At 44.8% G+C, this 19,994-nt stretch overlaps 2 protein-coding genes across 4 annotated transcripts in view; both read right to left on the reverse strand.

Moving 5' to 3' along the window:
- Positions 1 to 19,994, reverse strand: part of SGSM3 (small G protein signaling modulator 3) — a 35,719-nt gene that overhangs the window by 8,184 nt on the left and 7,541 nt on the right. The window contains exons 2-3 of one of the 2 annotated variants that reach the window (XM_025400086.1): positions 991 to 1,108; positions 124 to 209 (exon numbers count right to left, since the gene is read on the reverse strand). In XM_025400086.1, coding sequence (XP_025255871.1) covers positions 124 to 209; positions 991 to 997 — 93 coding nt within the window. In that variant the 5' untranslated portion in view covers positions 998 to 1,108. The remainder of the gene's footprint in view (positions 1 to 123; positions 210 to 990; positions 1,109 to 19,994) is intronic. The other variant, XM_025400087.1, reaches the window with a different exon arrangement.
- Positions 10,704 to 19,994, reverse strand: part of ADSL (adenylosuccinate lyase) — a 42,748-nt gene continuing 33,457 nt past the window's right edge. Inside the window, exon 14 of one of the 2 annotated variants that reach the window (XM_025400088.1) lies at positions 10,704 to 10,944. In XM_025400088.1, the coding sequence (XP_025255873.1) occupies positions 10,861 to 10,944 (84 nt within the window). In that variant the 3' untranslated portion in view covers positions 10,704 to 10,860. Of the gene's footprint in view, positions 10,945 to 13,343; positions 13,607 to 19,994 lie in introns of those variants that run through there. The other variant, XM_025400090.1, reaches the window with a different exon arrangement.

Consider the following 19,994-nt stretch of genomic DNA (forward strand, 5'->3'; position numbering starts at 1 on the left):
CTGGTGGGGACCCCATAACCCTGTGTGAGATGGCCACCTCTTCCTGGGCAGCCTGCAGAGCTGGGTCCCCTTCATACCGCAGTGTGGGAGCACAGCAGGCTAGTGCCTGGCTAACTGCTGTACCTGTGTATACTTGGCCAGGATCTCCTGGGGCCATATGCTCGGAGTCAGGGCTGAGAAAGGGCCACAGGCAGAAGGTGTATGGCTTCCTAAAACCAAAGAGGACCAGGAGAACAATCAAGAAAATGCAGAGGCAGGCCAGGCGCAGTGGCTCACACCTGTAATCTCAGCACTTTGGGAGGCCGAGGTGGGCGGATCACCTGAGGTCAGGAATTTGAGACCAGCCTAGCCAACATGGTGAAACCCATCTCTACTAAAAATACAAAATTAGCTGGGCATGGTGGCACATGCCTGTAATCCCAGCTACTTGGGAGGCTGAGGCAGGAGAATTGCTTGAACCCAGGAGGCGGAGGTTGCAGTGAGCAGGGATCATGCCATTGCGCTCCAGCCTGGGCAACAAGAGCGAAACTCTGTCTAAAAAAAAGGAAAAAAGAAAATGCAGAGGCAAAATTCAAGTCAGGAAATATGCTCTCCCTGTAAGAACACCAGCATTAAAGAGACTAGCCCATCTCAAGCGTTATGGGGAGGGAAGGAGCAGAATGAAAGAAACCTCCTAGAGATCAGCAAATTTCTAGAGAAGAGGGGGAAGAAACAGCAGCACGTTACAAAACATGACCAAACTTCATCTTCCAGCCTCTTTCTCCACCTGAGGAGTGCAGATCTGCAGGCTGCAGGGCCGGAGGAGAGCTGGAGAGCGGAGCTGAGAAGGAAGTTTTAATAACTTTCTCAGCCAGCCAGAAGCCTTCCCTACCATCTCCACCTCTCTTATCTGGATGGTGTTTTATGGAAAACAAACAAGCCAGCTTCCACCCCTCTGGCTCCTCTGTGAGAGCTTCACACCCCGTTTCCAAGTCCGGCCCCTGCTTCTACCTGACATCGTGCTGTGGGGCTGGCAAGTCTTCTGTAGCTCCAGGCTCGGAAGTCTCCTATCCTGCTATCTTAGAGCTGGAAGGCGCCTCAGGCTTCATCTGGTCCAGAATCATCTGCCCTGTTAGAAGAGTAAAGAGGAAAGTCATTCTATTTTTATTTATTTATTTATTTTAGACAGAGTCTCGCTCGGTCACCCAGGCTGGAGTGCAGTAGTGTGATCTCGGCTCACTGCAACCTCTGCCTCCTGGGTTCAAGAGATTCTTCTGCTTCAGCCTCCCGAGTAGCTGAGACTACAGGGGTGTGCCACCACACCAGGTGATTTTTGTATTTTTAGTAGAGATGGGGTTTCACTACATTGGCCAGGCTGGTCTTGAACTCTTGACCTTGTGATCCCCCCACCTCGGCCTCCCAAAGTGTTGGGTTATAGGCATGAGCCACCACACCCAGCCTGAGGAAAGCCATTCTAAAACACCCTCTCTCCTACAAAGAGGAGCCCTTTCCACCCACACTCTGATTTTGCTAGCCTGGAGGCAGTGGGAACTGAAGTCTTAGCCATTGTTTAACAAGGGAAGGGGAAAAAAAAATCACTTTGCCCATTTTTATTTTTGTTTATTATTTTTTGAGACGGGTCTCGCTCTGTGGCCCAGGCTTGAGTGCAGTGGATCTTGGCTCACTGCAGCCTCCACCTCCTGGGCTCAAGCGATCCTCCCACGTAGCTGAGACTACAGGCATGCACCACCATGCCTGGCTAATTGTATTTTTTTGTAGAGATAGGTTTTCGCCATGTTGCCCAAGCTGGTCTCGAACTCCTGGGCTCAAGCAATCAATCTGCCTGCCCTAGCCTCCCAAAGTGCTGGGATTACAGGTGTGAGCCACCATTCCCAGCAGCTATTTGTCTTTTTTTCTTTTTTGAGACAGGGTCTCACCCAGGTTGCAGTGCAGGGGCACAATCACAGCTCACTGCAGCCTTGACCTCCTAAGCTCATGGGATCCTCCCACCTTAGCCTCCCAAGTATCTGGGACTGTAGGCACATGCCACCACGCCCGGCTAATTTTTGTATTTCTTGTGGAGATAGAGTTTCACCATGTTTCCCAGGCTGGTCTCAAACTCCTAAGCTCAACAGATCCACCTGCTTCAGCCTACCAAACTGCTGGGTTTACGAGCATGAGCCACCGCACCCAGTCAAGCCTTTTACTTGTGACCACAGAATGAAAGGCTCTCACTATGAAAGGAAGTGGAGGTAACAATGAGGAGATGTGGTTGAAAGATTTCAAGACAAGTTACATTCCAGTTTTTGAAATCATATTTACCTAAACCTGGCACTGAAAAAAAATTTACTTTTGCCATTTTTCAGACAACGAGAGTTCAGAAATGACAGTTGTTAATCCTGGTCCATAGCAGAACCTATTCTCCATGCTATCTGCCATGGAATTCTGGTGTTGGGAATTCTAGTAAATCGCGAAGAATTAGGTAAGTGAGAAGCAAAAAAGAGGAAAATCAAACCATCACTTCAAAGGAGCTATGAGAAAATCCCAGTTCTCTTTAAAGGCATACAAGTATGGGGACAAAAGTAGCTCCTGTGGGCAGCCCAGCTGTGGTCCCAGCCTCTGCTCCTGCCCCAGACAAACACTGGCCAAGTTTAGGATAAAGGCCAAAGCAGAACATTCCTGACCATTATAGAGGTTTGGTGCCCAGTGGGAGAGGCGCTCCCTCCTGCTTCCAGACACGCCGCTGAGAGCCAGATGGCAGAACCTGCTTCCCCAACAGGCCGGCCATCCTGGCTGGTTGGTTCTGTGTGAAGAGAATAGAATTTTAATGTCTTTCTTCAGTGTAAAATATATGTGATACAGGGTTTACCTCAGAACTATGAGCTGGATGGAGGACTACATATTTTTACATTAAAGAGACTGAGCTACAAGTTTTAAAAAGCATGTCATGTTATCATTATATCCTTACAACACATTTATTCCTTATACAAGAGAAAATAAGCCTAGAAGAGACTGATAGTTTCCAAATGGACTCCCAAAAACTCTGCCCTGCCACACCATGCAACCCCACCTTGTGAAATGATGGACACATGGCCACCAGCTAGATCTAGGCCCTGGGAATGGAACCCAGTGCTCTATTACGCCTCCCGCTGGCTTGGAGCCTGAGATGGCATATGGCTGTGGCAGAACCACCACGTGTCCGCCTTGGGAGGCAGTGGGCTCAGCACTCATTCTCTGCACCATGATTAAAAATAAAGACATCTCAGCCGGACGTGGTGGCTCATGCCTGTAATCCCAGCACTTTCGGAGGCCGAGGTGGGTGGATCACCTGAGGTCGGGAGATTGAGAACATCCTCGCCAACATGGTGAAACCCTGTCTCTACTAAAAACACAAAAATTAGCTGGGCGTGGTGGCGTGTGCCTGTAATCCCTGCTACTTGGGAGGCTGAGGCAGGAGAATTGCTTGAACCTGGGAGGCAGAGGTTGCAGTGAGTCGAGACGGTACCACCACATTCCAGCCTGGGTGACAGACACTCTGTCTCAAAAGAGAATCGGATGATAAACATAGAAATAGACTGTGATAACTACAGTGCTGTGAGGAAAAATAAAGCAAGGTCAAGATGTGGAGAGTCTCAGAAGAGAGGGGATTTATATCAAGTGGTCAGGAGCAGCCTTTAAGAATAAGGGTTAGGGACACCTAAGCAAAGACCAAAAGGAACTGAGGGCTCATGGCTACCTGAGGGAAAGGAGATCCAGGGGGAAGCACCAAGTTGGGAGCACACTGGGCACGTTAAAACAGCTGCAAGGCAGCCATCAGGCTGGAGGGACTGGGGAATGAGGAGGAAACAGTGGGAGGAAACAGCCTGAACGGTGGGAGGAGATGCAGCAGGGGGCTACCAGGCCTCACAGTGTGGTGGAGATTCTGGGCTTCATGCTCAGTGAGCTGGGAAAGTAGGGGAGGGCTCTGAGCTCTCTCTGGCTGCTTTGCAGAGGAGGTGGTGGACATAGAGGAGGCTGTTGGATTAGTCAGAGTGAAAGGTATGTTGACTTTCCTGTGGTGGGAACACTGAGAAATGGTCACATTATGGATATATTTTATCTTTATTTTGTTAGAGACAAGGTCCCTCTATGTTGCCCGGCTGGTCTTGAATTCCTGAGCTTAAGTGATCCTCCTGCCTCGGCCTCCCAAAGTGCTGTGATTACAGGCGTGAGCCACCACACCCGGCCAGATTCTGGATAGAAAGAGTCTGCAGGGTTTAGCTCTTTAATGCCACACACACATATAAATGTATGTAATGTATATATAAACATGCCACTTCTCCCACTGGCTACAGAACCCAGCCGGATGTGAACTGTGAAGCTGGGTGGGCAGGTTTTTCCTGCCTCTGGTCGCTATGGAAACCTTCCTGAAAGCAGCCATCTGGGAGTTGGCAGGAGCAGCCCAGAGAGTCAGCCACGTCAGGGTGGCTGCCCTCCTGTTGTCACAGGAGTACTGAGAGGCAGAAACTTGAAAAACAGGATTGATTTAGGTACCTTTGAGGAGCTCTGGAAGGAATTTTTCAAAATTAAATGTACATACTCCCTAGTTTGCTAATCCTACAATTTCCTATAAGGCAAATTTTGTTTAGAAAGCACAGAAGGCCAGATCTCACTATAAACCCTGTTTTCCCACATCTGTGGGGAGGGGCAGAAAAGGTTCTGTTCATTTCCTGTGGTCTCTTCACACAGATCAGAGGGATATGGTCCCCCATTATCTCTGCTCCTACTACCCTGTCCAGTGTCCTATTTTCTTCACAACACAGCATGGTCGCTACCACTACACAGATGATTTTCTACAGACATTTACCACGGAACATGAAAGCTGTAAGCAACATAAGCAAAAATACTTCTAAGAGGCCTCTGAGATGCTGAAGACTGCATTTCCTCTGTGAGGAGGGAAGAGGACACTGGAAGCTGTCAATAAAAACTCACTTAGACAGAGCAGCACAAAGTCGGGAAAGTCCAAGAAAGGCTGGAGTAAAAAAAGATTAATGTGGCTACTATAGATGCTAAGAAAGGATAAAATCAGACAATAAATGCTCAAAGAAACATGAACATTTTTTGGAAAAGGAAAAAATATATGAATAGCTTTTTCAAGGTAAGGGTACAAAATAATTGGTTTTCTTCCTGGTTTTTCTCCTTGACTTCTATTCTTCAGCACACCTCTAAAATGTATGTGGGCTCCAATTTGGCCGCTACGTGGGCAGACAGCTTGTAGAGAGACAAGAGTGGATGCTGGGAGGCAAGAGTGGCGTGCAGGGGAAAGATTATGGAGAATGAGTCCAAAGTGACAGTGGAGACAAAGAGAAGTAATAGATTCAAGACACAATCAGAGGCAGAATCAACAGGCCTTGCCACACAGTTGGATGTGGGAAGAACGGGAGTGACCACAGGCAAGGCCTAGGTTTCCGGTCTGAACTCCTGGGCTTCTGATGATGCCATTTCCTAATATGAGAGAAATGGGAACAAAACAGGTTTGGGGAGGGGGGAAGTTAAGAGTTATGGGGCAGGGGCTGGGCATAGTAGCTCACGCCTGTAATCCCAGCAGTGTGGGAGGCCGAGGTAGGCGGATCACCTGAGGTCAGGCGTTCGAGACCAACCTGGCCAACATGGTGAAACCCCGTCTCCACTAAAAATACAAAAATTAGCCAGGCATGGTCACAGGCACCTGTAATCCCAGCTACTTGGGAGGCTGAGGCAGGAAAATCACTTCAGCCCGGGAGGTGGGGGTTGTAGTGAGCTGAGATTGTGCCACTGCACTCCAGCCTGGGTGACAGAGTGAGACCCTGTCTGAAAAAAAAAAAGAGTTATGGGGTAATTTAAATGCTCATTTAGAAATTCAAGTGGAGCTGTTAAGTAGGTGATTGCATCTATATATCTATGTTTACAGGGAGATGTCAGAGGTAGAAATGTAAATCTGGGAGTTTTTCATTCATCTATCCAACCAACAAAAAATTTTTTTTGCAACTACTGTGTACCAAACACTGTTCCATGTGTTAGAGATATAGCAGTAAAACAAGATGGACAAAGTTCCTGCTTTCACGAACCTGCAATTTCTTCATCTGTAAAATGGAAATAATACCTTACTACTTATGAGGTTAAGTGAGAAAATGTAATACTTGTAACTATACTCAGCACATGGCATGTGCTTAATAAATGCCAGTTTTTATCAGTTACAGAAAACAGACAATATGTAAATAATTTCAGAAAAATAATACATGCCATGAAGAAAACAGAACAAGAGGTTACAAAGTGACAGGTAGGAGTGGAGGGGCTATTTTTAATTGGTGGTTGGGGAAGGCCTCTCTGAGTAAATGACTTTTCAGCTCACACCAGAATAAGAAGGAGCCAGCTCTGTGAAGATCTAGAAGAATAGTGATGAGGGGGAAAGTAGCAGGTAACACTGGAAAAGGAGGCAGGAACTAGCTTATAGATGGCCCTTCCAGCCATGACAAAAACTGGATTCTTTTTTTTTTTTTTTTTTGAGACAGGGGTCTTGCTCTGTCACCAGGCTGGAGTGCAGTGGCACAATCTCACTCACTGCAACCTCTGCCTCCTGGGTTCAAGCGATTCTCCTGCTTCAGCCTCCCGAGCAGCTGGGATTACAGGTGCCCGCCACCGCCCCTGGCTAATTTTTATATTTTTAGTAGAGATGGGGTTACACCATGTTGGCCAGCCTGGTCTTGAACTCCTGACCTAGTGATCCACCCGCCTTGGCCTCCCAAAGGGCTGGGATTACAGGCGTGAGCCACTGCGCCTGGCCAGTCTCCAAGGTCTTGGACCTGAGCAACTGTGCAGGTCCCATCAACTAAGACGCAGGAAGCCTGGTGAAAGCAAATTTTGGGGTTAGAAATCAAGAGTTCTGCTTTGGCTATGTTAAGTTGGGAAGACGATCCGACTCCTCAGTGGAGAGGTCAAGTTTGCACCTTATGAGCACAGAGTTCACAGACGTCAGAACTAGAAATGTAAATGTGGGAAGCGTCAGCATAGAGCAGAACTAGATGTCACTGCCAAGGAGGGAATGCAGAGTAGGGGCCCTAGGACCAAATCCTAAAACACTCCAACACTTAGAAGTTAGGCAGAAAAGGAGGCAGGAAACAACATTTGGGAACTGGCCAATGAAACAGAAGGAAAACGAGTAGTGTGTGGTGTTGTGGAAACCAACAGAAGTGAGTATTGCTAGAAAGAGTGCTCTGGTTTTAATGTGTCCCCTCCAAAATTCAGGTGTTGCCAACGTGATAGTATTAAGAGCTGGAACCTTTAAGAGGTGATGAGGCCACGAAAGCTCCTCCCTCATGAATGGGATTAGGTCCCCTTCTAAAGGGGCTTGACAGAAGGAGTTGGCCCTCTTGCCCTTCTGCCATATTAGGATGCAGCAAGAAGGCCCTCAACAAACGCCTTGGACTTATGAGCCTCCCAAACTGTGAGAAATTTCTGTTCTTTAAAAATAAGCCAGCATATTCTGTTACAGCAGCACAAAACAAACTAAGACAAGGAGTGGGTGATCATCTGTGTCAATCAATATGAGGACAGACAACTGGTCCTTGGCTTAGCAAGCTGAAGGTTGTTTGTGATCCTGAAAAAAGCTTTTAATTTTAATGGTCAAAGTGAAGGTCCAACTGGAGTGGGTTGAAGAAGGAATACAAGAAAAGTAGAATCATTAGCATGAAGACAGTATATGACTTCGACCATTTAAAAATGTCTAGGCCTGGCACAGTGGCTCACACCTATATTCCCAGCTGTTTGGGTGGCCCAAGGCAGCCACCCAAATCTGACCACCCGGATCACCTGAGGTCAGGAGTTCCAGACCAGCCTGGCCTACATGGTGAAACCCCGTCTCTACTAAAAATACAAAAGTTAGCTGGGCGTGGTGGCAGGTGCCTCTTAGTCCTAGCTATTTGGGAGGCTGAGGTGGGAGAATTGCTTGAACCCATGACGTGGAGTGCAGTGAGCTGATATCACGCCACTGCACTCCAGCCTGGCAACAGAGTGAGACTCCATCTAAAAAAAAAAAAAAAAAAAAAAGTAAAATAGTGAAAAGGTGAAAACAACCCAAATGTCCAACAACTGATGAATGGATAAACAAAATGTAGCATATGCAGACAATGAACTATATTATTCATCCATTAAAGGAATGAAATACTGGAATGTGCTACAACATGAATGAACCTTGAAAATACTATGCTGTGAAAGAAGCCAGTCACAAGGCTGCCTATACTGTATGATTCCATTTCTACGAAATGCCCAACAAAGGCAAATCCATAGACTGAAAGCAGATGAATGGCTGTCAGGGGCTGAGGGAAGGGCGGATGGGAAATGACTGCTAATGGGTAACGGAGTTTTCTTTTGGGCTAATGGAGATGTTCTGGAATTAGATACTGATGATGGTTGCCTAACATAGTGAATGTACTAAAAACTGGTAAATTATACACTTTAAAAGGGTCACTTTTATGGTGTATGAATTATATCTCAATTTTAAAAATAATTATAGTTTAAGTATAGTAGAACATTAGAGTAAGAAGGTATCTTCCTTGAACTTTTTCTGAGGACCACCAGTGAAGCTGAGTACTGACAACAGTGAATTAGCTTCTTCCCATCTTGCCTTTCTTTTCCTCTGCAGAGCTGCTACTACTCCCCACCTTAAATATCCACCTCTGCAGAGATTTAATGCTTATACAAAACCAAGGAAAGAAAAAGTGTAAACAATTAGAAATAGCTTATCCAGAACTGTGAAAAGAATCCCCTTCTCTCTCATTTGTAACTAACAGTTTCCTAACACAGCTCTGCATGAATTTGACACCTTAGCAACCTGTGAAATCAGGAACTTCCTAAGCCACTTTAAAAAAAAAAAAAAAAGCCTGTAATTTTCCGAGTTACTGTAACAAGCCCCCTTCCCCTGCCATAGTCTAAATAATTACTGGAATAATCACTGGAAAAAAAACTGACACTTTGAAACTCAGGTTTCCAAGCCACTGGTTTGGGTTGATAGTTTTCAAGGCTAAATAAAATCCCCAGGTGTCTCTCTTCATCTGGGTTGCAGTTGCTCCCTATTATCAGGAAGTATTAATAAAATACTTTTCCAAAAGCAAAAGCCACTAAAAGCAGTTTAAAGGAAAAGAGATAAAAACAAGGACACCAGAAAAGTGCAGCAATTTGCAAAACAGGCTCTAGGGTGGAAAAATGCTATTTACAAATCTGCTTTTACAGATAATGCCTCCACGTCTCCTGAGTTTTCACCACAGCCCAGGCATTTGGTTTCCAGGCCCAGCCAGAGCTGGATTTGGGTGAGACACTGGCTGTCAGAGCCCAAGGCACAGAAGCACTTCTGGGCACTCTGCACAAATGCTCACAGGACCATTCTTTTCTACTGAGAATACAGTAAGATGCAAACACAAATGATAAACTTAAGTCCTTGCAGGATAAATTTCAGGGCAAAGGAAATCTCTGGATTATAAACACAGTCAATAGGCTAATCATGGCAAAGGAAGCTCTGGACTCTTGAGTCTTGTAATTACACTAACACAACTTTTTGTGTTGTGTTTTGAGACAGGGTTTCACTCTGTTGCCCAGGCTGGAGTGCAGTGGCATGATCAGAGCTCACTGCAGCCTTGAACTCCCAGGCTCAAGCAAGCCTCCCATCTCAGCCTCCTGAGTAGCTGGGACTACAGGTGTGCACCACCACACCAGGCTAATTTTTTTTTATTTTTTGTAGAGACCGGATCTCACTATGTTGCCTAGCCTGGTTTCAAACTCCTGGGCTCAAGGGATCCTCCTGCCTCAGCCTCCCAAAGTGCTGGGATTGCAGGCATGAGTCACACACCCAGTTGCTCAGTGGTTCTCAAAATACAGAGTGTATCAGAATCACCTGGAGGGCTTCCTCAAACCCAGACAGCTGAGGCCCAGCCCCTGAATTTCTGACTCAGCAGGTGTAAGTAGGACCTGAGACTGCCTCTCCCAGGTGAGGCAGATGCCTTTGGTCCGGGGAACACACTTTTTGAGAACCACTGACCTGAATTCCTCTTTGACCATTATTCTTTCAAATTCTAGCTCAGATGTGGCCTCCTCTAACAAGCCTTTCTTTCCAACTTCCATATCCCCTACTTCCTTCCCCAAAAGAATTAATCATTGTACATTCTGCTGTTGATTTCATGTGATACTATAATTTATGGACATGTGTATCTGTCCCGTGTCCAGTACCTAGGCCAGTGCTGACATGTGGCAGGGGCTGACTGTTTGGTGAATGAGCACAGCAAACTCGTAGAAGGTCCTGATGTACAACACGCTCTTTTCCTGTGCCTTGGGCTCTCTACTGCTCCCCCTGCTCATAATGCCCTCCACTTTACCTGACTTCTTCTTCAAGGCACAGCTCAAGCACTACCTCCTCTAAGAAGCCTTCTTTGATACTCCCCCTGCCTTTAGTTTGTGTTAGGTGCCCCTATTCCTCTGGGCCTCCAACCAACCCGTCTATACATATCTTAATAGCTACCATTCATTGCATGCTAAGTGCCAGGGACTTGAATAAACAGAACTGAATTAAATCCTTTAGAGGTTCTTTGGCCCAGCAATTCCCGCTTCTGGAAATTTATCCTACGTGCCAGCAAAATGATCCATATACAACTTAACTCCCTATAGCACTGGTTTTGAAAACAAAATATGAGATGGCAAAATATTAGGAAACCTCAATACCCACTGATACAGAACTGTTTAATTACCGTATATCTATATAATAAAATGGTGTGTAGCTGTCACTGATAGGGGCTAAGTAAAAAAAGCAAGGAGAGTGAGAAGAATGTGAAAATGCTTGTTAAAAAGGGGCGAAATTTTCATATGAAATAAAGAAGGCTACATGTGGGGGGAACTGGGTGGCAGGGAGACTTTTACTTCATAATCTTTCTGTACCTTTTGCATTTTGAACAGTGTTATTACCTATGCAAACAAAGTTAAACATGAAAACAATTTTAAAGACCTTTAGAGAATCACAGAGCAAGAGATTAGGGTGCCCCCCATTTAAAAATGAAATGAGTATGAGGAACTTCTACAAAGTTTAGATTTTTTTTCCCTAGATGACTTGTTCTGTATCTATGAAATGGCCAATAATGAGTTCTATTTTCTATTTCACATATCTGCTTTATTAGTGTCCTCAGTGTGAGCTGGGGCTAAAGAGTCAATCCAGCACAGCTGAACTTCATTAAATCTAATGACTACACTGCAGTTCTTTATGTTTTTGAAATGGAGTTTCGCTCTTGTTCCCCAGGCTGGAGTGCAGTGGCGTGATCTTGGCTCACTGCAAGCTCCGCCTCCTGGGTTCACGCCATTCTCCTGCCTCAGCCTCCCAAGTAGCTGGGACTACACGCACCTGCCACCACGCCCGGCTAATTTTTTGTATTTTTAGTAGAGACAGAGTTTCACCATGTTAGCCAAGATGGTCTCGATCTCCTGACCTTGTGATCCGCCCGCCTCGGCCTCCTAAAGTGCTGGGATTACAGGTGTTAGCCACCGCGCCTGGCCTACACTGCAGTTCTTACCACACCTGACCACTCCATATCATTTATCTGTAATCACTTCCTCCTCCTTAACACACAGTGTCTCTGGGTGTCTATGTGTCACGATCCTTTGGTTTTCCTCCCGGCTTTCTGATTCCTTCTTAGTCTCCTTTTCCAGTTCCTCCTCCTATGCCTGTTCTTCAGATGCCTTAACGTTCTGCCTTCGACTCTCCTCTAGCTCTTTGCACTCTCCTGGAGCTCCTGGTGACTCTCACAACTTCAATTAACATCTACAGGCAGTTAACTGATTTCTAGCTCCAAGATGCATTTCTCTCTGAACCTCAGATCAGCACATCCAGCTGGTGGGCAGCTCCTCCATATTCTTCCAATTTGCCGCTCTCCAAGTTAACTTATCACCTTTCCTCATGAACCTGGTCCTCCTTCAGTGGTTCTATTGCCATTACAACCTGCCTACCCACTTTCTCCAGGCAGGACTTGGGGGTCATGTTTAATGGATTCTTCATTTTTCCATCTTCACCCCTCAACTATTTGGCCTTTCCTAATGTTTTTGAAGCCTCCCTTTCTCTTACAACCTGCTGCTACTTTCTAGTTGGGGCCGTAGTCATTTTTCACCATCATGATTATTATACATCTCTCAACTGGAATCTCTGCCTCCGCTCTCCCTCCATCCACTCTCTACCCTGCAGCCACAGAAATTCTTTCAAAATGCAACTGACCATTTCCCTCCTTTAAAACCTTCCCTTTGCTTTAAAGTCCAAATTGGTTAACTTGGTTTATAAGACCCTGCATGACCTAGCAGCCCCGCTACTCTCTGCAGCCTCATCTGTGAACACCTGCCTCACACTTGCCTCCAACGCACATTTTATGCTTTGGCAATGTTATCCTGGAACCCACCTGTGTTCTCTCAGAATGCTGCTAAATACAGCAATTACTCAGCAGTATGTAAAGACAGCCTTGAAGCCTGGACCCCACCAAACTCCAAGATGAAGCAGCTAGTGGCACAAAACTTCTAGAACTCACTCTCCCTCCGGTTACCCTGGTAATTTTTGTTGATCATTTATGTCACCCTTTATGACAAGGACATCTGAGTTGAACATCCATAGTATCATACACATTTCTCAGCTGCCTCCCCCAAAACTGGCATCAGCAGAAGAGCAAAGTAACTCTAAGAATCACACTCTACCTTGAACTCCACTCCTGCTACAAGGTTTGCAGCTGGGTCTGCTTACCCTTCCCTGAGTCAATATTTTCTTTGTGACAGAGATAGAGTGTTCCTGTAGACGGGACTTAGGTGTGACTGTATAAGGGAGAACACAGACTGGAGACATGTATCAGGGAAACAGGAACCTCAGCCTAGAATTTAGCACACCAGGTATGCGTGTGCCCTTCCTGCAGAGGAGTTAAACTCAGCTGCCCTACGCGGACTTGCTCCCACTCAAAACCGTGCCCAGCTCCTCTAGTTCTTCACATCAAGTAATCAATCATCCACAGTCATCTGGTCACTTACCTGAGTCCCTCCCTGGATGATTCCTTTAATATTTATCCTAGCAGTTTCTGGAAAGGATAAGGAAAGCAAAAGCAAGGTAACTGCATGGACCTTCTGTCATTCCCACTACCAGGGGTGGGGGATAACCACCCCCTCAGAAGTAGAAGGGAAATAAATACCAGTTAAGGCAACTCAGCTTTCAGATAGCTCTGAAAAATAGCAGACAAGAGTTTTTGAGGAAAATAAAGCTCCTTAAGGGCTGACTGGCAAAGAAGGCCACTGAGAAATTTATATTGAAAGTTTTATATTAACATAGGAGCTTAGGGCACTTAAGAGATTATAAATATAGTTAACAAAGTTGCTATTTTTCATATAATTAAATGACAGAGGTCAACAAACTATCCCATCTTTACATCATTTATTTGTCATTACCATCTATATAATTACCAGAAATGTTTCATTTGCAGATATGAACATAGCTATATAACATTACCCTAAAGAATGGTAATTGTATTATACTAGAGTGTATACAGTATTGTAGAGTATATATGCTATTATACTCTGTGGCACTGAGCAGATGGAGGTATTAGAAGGAAACCTATGAAAGAAGGAAAAATATTATGTATTAAGCATTCATCACACGCTAAGCACACTCACAGGCATTATCCCCATTTTATACCTGAGAAAACCAGGGATCAGAGAGCTTAAGCATCTTGCCCATATCAAACAGGACTGACCCCTCAGCAGTCTCACTATACCACACTGACTAGCACAACTCTAGTTAACTTTGCAGGACAATTTCCAGAAAAGATCATGAAACTATCTGTGCATGTGCAAGAACAAAGTATCTTGACTTGGGATGACAGACCTAGTGGGAGTCAGCCAGATTTAAGACACAAAGCAACTATATTAAATAATTTTTTGTGTGTGAAAATTCAAAATTAAACAGATAAATTAGGAGAGAATTCTTATAAGAGCAAACAAACTTCTCTAACAGATCTGCACCTATATTTACAGACCATTAACTTCTTTAGTACTGGGGTGCAGGGCAAAGGGACTTACACAAAGTCATGAATTATAGAGTTAGAAGGATCCTGTGGGTTCATCTCTCATATTTTTTAAAAAAAGAAACAAGGGCCAGGCACACTAGTTCACATATGTAATCCCAACAATCTGGGAGGTTGAGACAAAAGGATTGCTTGAGGCCAGGAGTTCAAGAACAGCCTGGGCAACATAGCGAGACCTCATCTCTAGTTGTCTTTTTATTTAAAAAAAAAAAAAAAAAAAAAAGAGAGAGAAAGAAAGAAACAAACTTGGACTAAAGAGGTCAAACGACTGATTTAAAGCAGCATAGCCAGACCAGAAGTCTCTGATTTATACTATTCTAATCTGAAACCGAATCAAAAACTTGGAAACAGCATAGAGACAGGCCCATTGGATTACATTCGGATCAGCATCATTACCAACAGAAATCCCAGAAGATATGTCACATGAGGTTGTCCTCCTACTGCTGTGAACCTTAGGGTTAAGCAGACCATATCTTTATATTTATTTCATACTTAATAATGCTGATTTCAACAATCAGGTCCATACACTTCATTCCTACATTGTAAAAGTTACACAACCATCTGAACTAACCATGAATTAATGACAACTTTTTGCCTCATCTAGCCCCATTTAAGTTCCTCTTGGCTGGGAGAGGCTTATACCTGTGATCCCAGCACTCTGGGAGGCCAAGGCAGGTGGATTGCTTGAGTGCAGGAGTTCAAGACCAGCCTGGGCAACATGGCAAAACCCCATCTCCACTAAAAATACAAAAAAAACCCCAAAAATTAGCCAGGCATGGTGGTGTGCGCCTGTAGTCCCAGCTACCTAGGAGGTTGAGATAGGAGAATCACCTGGGCCCGGGAGGTCGAGGCTGCAGTGGGCTGAGATTGCAACACTGCACTCCAGCTTGGGCAACCTGAGTGAGACCTGGTCTTGAAGAAAAAAGTTGTTCCTCTGCTTTTTCTGCTCACGTTCCTCCTGGACAAAGTTAGGAACAAGCCACATGCTATTTATCTTCACGGTTGCTCAGCAGCCTTCATTCATCTCTAATTGACTTTACATCGTATTTCCTTCAGTGATACTTTCAAATCATTCTCATAATTCTTCTGATACCCAACTACTCTCTGCTGCCACTCACTCCCAGCTGAGGGACTGTACTCCAGCTTTAACAAGGCTCAGCTTACTAGACTTAAGCTTCCTCAACTTCCTTATTCTCCATGTCAAAAATGCTTTTCACCTGTTTTCTCTTTCTGCCCTCTCTCTCAGAAGAGAAAGTGGTCTTCTTCCTTCCTAGAGTAACTTCTCCACCCACAAGAACCTTTCAACCCATTTCCTTTATACTCTTTTCCTTTGTGCATCTTCAGTCTTTTCTTCTCCGATGGCTTTGTGTCCAGTGCAAATACTCAGATCTCCTGAACCCTGAATTAAACAAAACAAAACAAGGCAACTATACCTGTACCCATTCAAGCACTTACCTTTCTAGCTCTTATCCCTCTGCCTCACTGCTATACTTTTAAAAGTGCCCATGCTTCATCAATCAACTCACTCCTTAAGCTTTTTCACCCTAGCTTCTGTCACCACCTAAACTGCTTTCTAAGGTCTCCAGTGATTTCCTAGTTATTATTTGGAATCCTGTTCCTGTGGCCTCATTTCCTGAAACTCCCTGAAGCATCAGACTCTGCTGACTTACTTTGGTTTCTTGAACTGTTCAATGACTCTGAGGGTACAGACCATATTGGTTTTTCTCCTCTATTTAACTGCTTCTTTACTGCCTCTTCTTTCTCCAGACCCCCAAAAAAGACATTCCCCACATCAGTCTTCTTTTAGTTCATTCGTAATGGATTCCAACTGGGGAGTCCATTCCTATTCTGAATGGGGATTTAGCTGTTACTGTCATATAGGTAAATTACAAATCTCTATCTCTAGCCATGACAACATAGGTTATTTCCAACTTGTTGGATAGTTTCATTTGACTATATTCCACAGCACATTAAAACATGTGATTTTTTTGTTTGTTTGTTTGTTTTTTTGAGGTGGAGTCTCGCTCTGTCGCCCGGGCTGGAGTGCAGTGGCACAATCTTGGCTCACTGCAAGCTCCGCCTCCCCAGTTCACACCATTCTCCTGCCTCAGCCTCCCAAGTAGCTGGGACTACAGGTGCCTGCCACGATGCCCAGCTAATTTTTTATATTTTTAGTAGAGACGGGGTTTCACCATGTTAGCAGGATGGTCTTGATCTCCTGACCTCGTGATCCGCCTGCCTCGGCCTCCCAAAGTGTTGGGATTACAGGCGTGAGCCACTGCGCCGGGCCGTTCCTACTGACTTCTATCTCACTTTACTAGTTGTGGGTGCCTTATTTATAAACTGAAAGCTCTTCAAGGGCTGAATCCTTATTAGCACCCAGTACAGTACTTAGGGATTTAATAAATGTTTGAAGTAGTAATCACCTGTTTCATGAGATATTTAATTACCTGTTTTATAACCTACATAAATATACCTTCCATAGTATTTCAGGACTTTGTGAAGAGATCTACCTTCACCTTTATACAGTGTTACAGTGGGAGCAAGAAGGCCTGGGCCTGACAACTTGCTCTGCCACTTAGCTGTGTGGCCAATTCATCTTCCATAACCTCAGCTTCCCTATCAGTAAAATTAGGATAACAGGTACCTGCAGAATAAGTGAAAAAGTTCTTAAAACCCTTAGCACATGCTTGGCATGGAGACCCTATTTTCCAAAGATGGGCTAACACAACATATCTCACATGCTCTTCTTCAAATATGACACTTCTCCCATTGAATAGTGGGGTCCCTCATCCACTCCCCGTGAACCCAGGCAAACCTCTGTGACTGCCTCAACCAAGACAATATGGTGATACTGTGTAGCTTCTAAGGTTATGTCATAAAAATGTCATGCATTTTCATCTTGTTTCCTTGGGAGGTTAGCTCCTAGAACACACCTGCCATGCTGTGAGGTAGGTAAACATGGAGAGGTCACATATAGGTGCTCCAGCCAACAGTCCCAGGTGGGACCCAGCTGACAGCCACCATCAACCCTAAGACATGTAAGGAAACTTTAGAGATGACTCCAGTCCCATCTAGCTGCAACTGCTTGAGATACCCCAGGAAAAACTACTTAGCTGAGCCCAAACAACCCCCCAGCAAGAGATAATAATAAAATGATTATTGTTGCTTTAAGCTGCTAAATTCTGGAGTGATCCATATATAGCAATAGATAAATGAAAGAATTGGTGCTCAATATGTTGTAGATGTTAACATAATGCCATTTTAAATTTCAGTCTCCTCTCAACCCTTACTTTTTCGGACTGATGAGTCCTAAACTTATCCTGACCTCACATGGCAGGCACCACTCTCATTCTTTAACATCATGAGTGCTTACTCTGTGTCAGACCCTAGGCTACATCCATGTCTAGATCCTAGACAGGACAGTGAACAAAACAAAATCCTGACTTTGTGGAGCTTTTATTCTGATCTGGTAGAAAGACAAACAAATCTATAATATAAAATAAGAATTATTATTTGAGACAGGATCTGACTTAGTCTGCCAGGCTGGAGTGCAGTGGCGTGATCTTGGCTCACTGCAACCTCTGCCTCCCGGGCTCAAACCATCCTCCCACCCCAGCCTCCTAAGTAGCTGGGACTAAGGCACATACCACCATGCCCGGCTAGTTTTGTATATATTTTTGGTAAAGACAGGGTTTTGCCACGTTGCCCAGGCCAGTCTTGAACTCTTGGCCTCAAGGAATCCTCCCACCTTCGCCTCCCAAAGTGCTAGTATTACTGGTGTGAGCCACCACACATGGCCCCAAGAATTATGAACTTATAACAAATTGCACAATAGTTTACATATATGTTGTGTAGTAACAAAGGGCTCTCATGCTTATTTATTATTTCTTCTTTTCCAGAAACTAAAGGACTCCAGTTATTTAGCTTCTAGATTTACCTTTTAAATTTGGAGTAATAATATAATACTTCAGTTTGTATTTCCAGTTCCTAAATGTACTATCTTGTATTGTTAACACGCCTTGTAGCTGGGCATGGTGGCTCATTCCTGTTATCCCAGCACTTTGGAAGGCCAAGGCAGGAGGATCACTTGAGCCCAAGAGTTCAAGACCAGCCTGGGCAACATAGTGCAGCTTCATCACTACAAAAATTTTAAAAAATTAGCTGAGTGTGGTGGCGCACACCTGTAGTCCCAGATACTTGGGAGGCTCAGGTGGGAGGACCACCTGAGCCCTGGAGGTGGAGATTGCAATGAGCCAAAATCATACCACTTCACTCCAACCTGGGCAACAGAGCAAGACCCTGTCTCAAAAAAAAGAAAAAAGAAGAAAAAAAAGCTTGTGCCTCTTTTCCGATGGCTTATATAGACTAGTAAAATGTTTCTATAACCTTTCCTAATTACTTGGTTCTTCCCAATATGGATGACTATCATGCTAAAACATTGCTTATATTATGTGAATCAATGGGGGAAAAGATAATTTACAAAAATAGAAGCTAGGCCGGGCGTGGTGGCTCAAGCCTGTAATCCCAGCACTTTGGGAGGCCGAGATGGGTGGATCACGAGGTCAGATCGAGGCCATCCTGGCGAACACAGCGAAACCCCGTCTCTACTAAAAAATACGAAAAACTAGCTGGGCAAGGTGGTGGGTGCCTGTAGTCCCAGCTACTCGGGAGGCTGAGGCAGGAGAATGGCGTAAACCCGGGAGGCGGAGCTTGCAGTGAGCTGAGATCGGGGCCACTGCACTCCAGCCTGGGCGACAGAGCGAGACTCCGTCTCAAAAAAAAAAAAAAAAAAAAAAAAAAAAAAAAAATTGAAGCTGCAGCAACTTGTATTTTTAATTTATTAATTTATTTTTGAGCAGGGTCTTGCTCTGTTGTCCAGGCTGGAGAGAAGTGCTGTGATCACAGCTTACTGCAGCCTTGACCTCCCAGGCTTAAACAATCTTCCCACCTCGGCCTCCTGAGGAGTTAGGACTACAGGCACACACCACCACGCCCTGCTAATTATTTTCACTATTGTAGAGAGGGTCTTATTATGTTGCCCAGGCTGGTCTCAAACTCCTGGGCTAAAGCAGTCATTCTACCTTGGCCTCCCAAAGTGCTGGGATTATAGGTGTGAGCCCGGCCTGTTTTTATGATTATAAAAGTTATAGGCTGGGCACAGTGGCTCACGCCTGTAATGATCACTTGAGGCCAGGAGTTCGAGAGCAGCCTGGCCAACATGGTGAAACCCCGTCTCTATTAAAAATACAAGAATTAGCCAGATGTGGTGGCGCGTGCCTGTAATCCCAACTACTCAGGAGGCTAAGGCAGGAAAATCGCTTGAACCCAGGAGGCAGAGGTTACAGCAAGCTAAGATAGTGCCACTGCACTCCAGCCCAGGTGACAGAGCGAGACCCTGTCTCAGAAAAAAAAAAAAAAAAATTATAGACACTCATGGTTTTAAAAAAAAAAAAAGAGCTAGAAAATGTACAATTAAGAAATGAATAAAGAAATAAATGCCAGAATGTTTACTGATTATTCCTGGGTGGTGCAGATAATTGTAATTACTTAATCACACACACATACAAATACACACACAGCATAAAAAAATGTTAATAGTCACACAAGAACATTTCCAGCACTGTATAAAGTTCTCTTGGACAGCACCTTACTACATTACACCGCCGCTCAAGACTAGGGTCTGTGGTAGGTACATTTAGTCTTTGTCCATGGGATCATAATTTCATTGACCAGACAGACACATAAAATAGCAAACAACCCAAGGCCAGTGAATGAAAGAGACCAGGCCGAGCACGATGGCTCACACCTATAATCCCAGCACTTGGGGAGGCCGAGGCAGGTGGATCCCTCTTGAGCCCAGGAGTTTGAGACCAGCCTGGGCAACATGAAGAAACCCATCTCTACAAAAAATACAAA

The sequence above is a fragment of the Theropithecus gelada genome, chromosome 10 (assembly GCF_003255815.1).
Source record: "Theropithecus gelada isolate Dixy chromosome 10, Tgel_1.0, whole genome shotgun sequence".
Taxonomy (NCBI): Eukaryota; Metazoa; Chordata; class Mammalia; order Primates; family Cercopithecidae; genus Theropithecus; species Theropithecus gelada.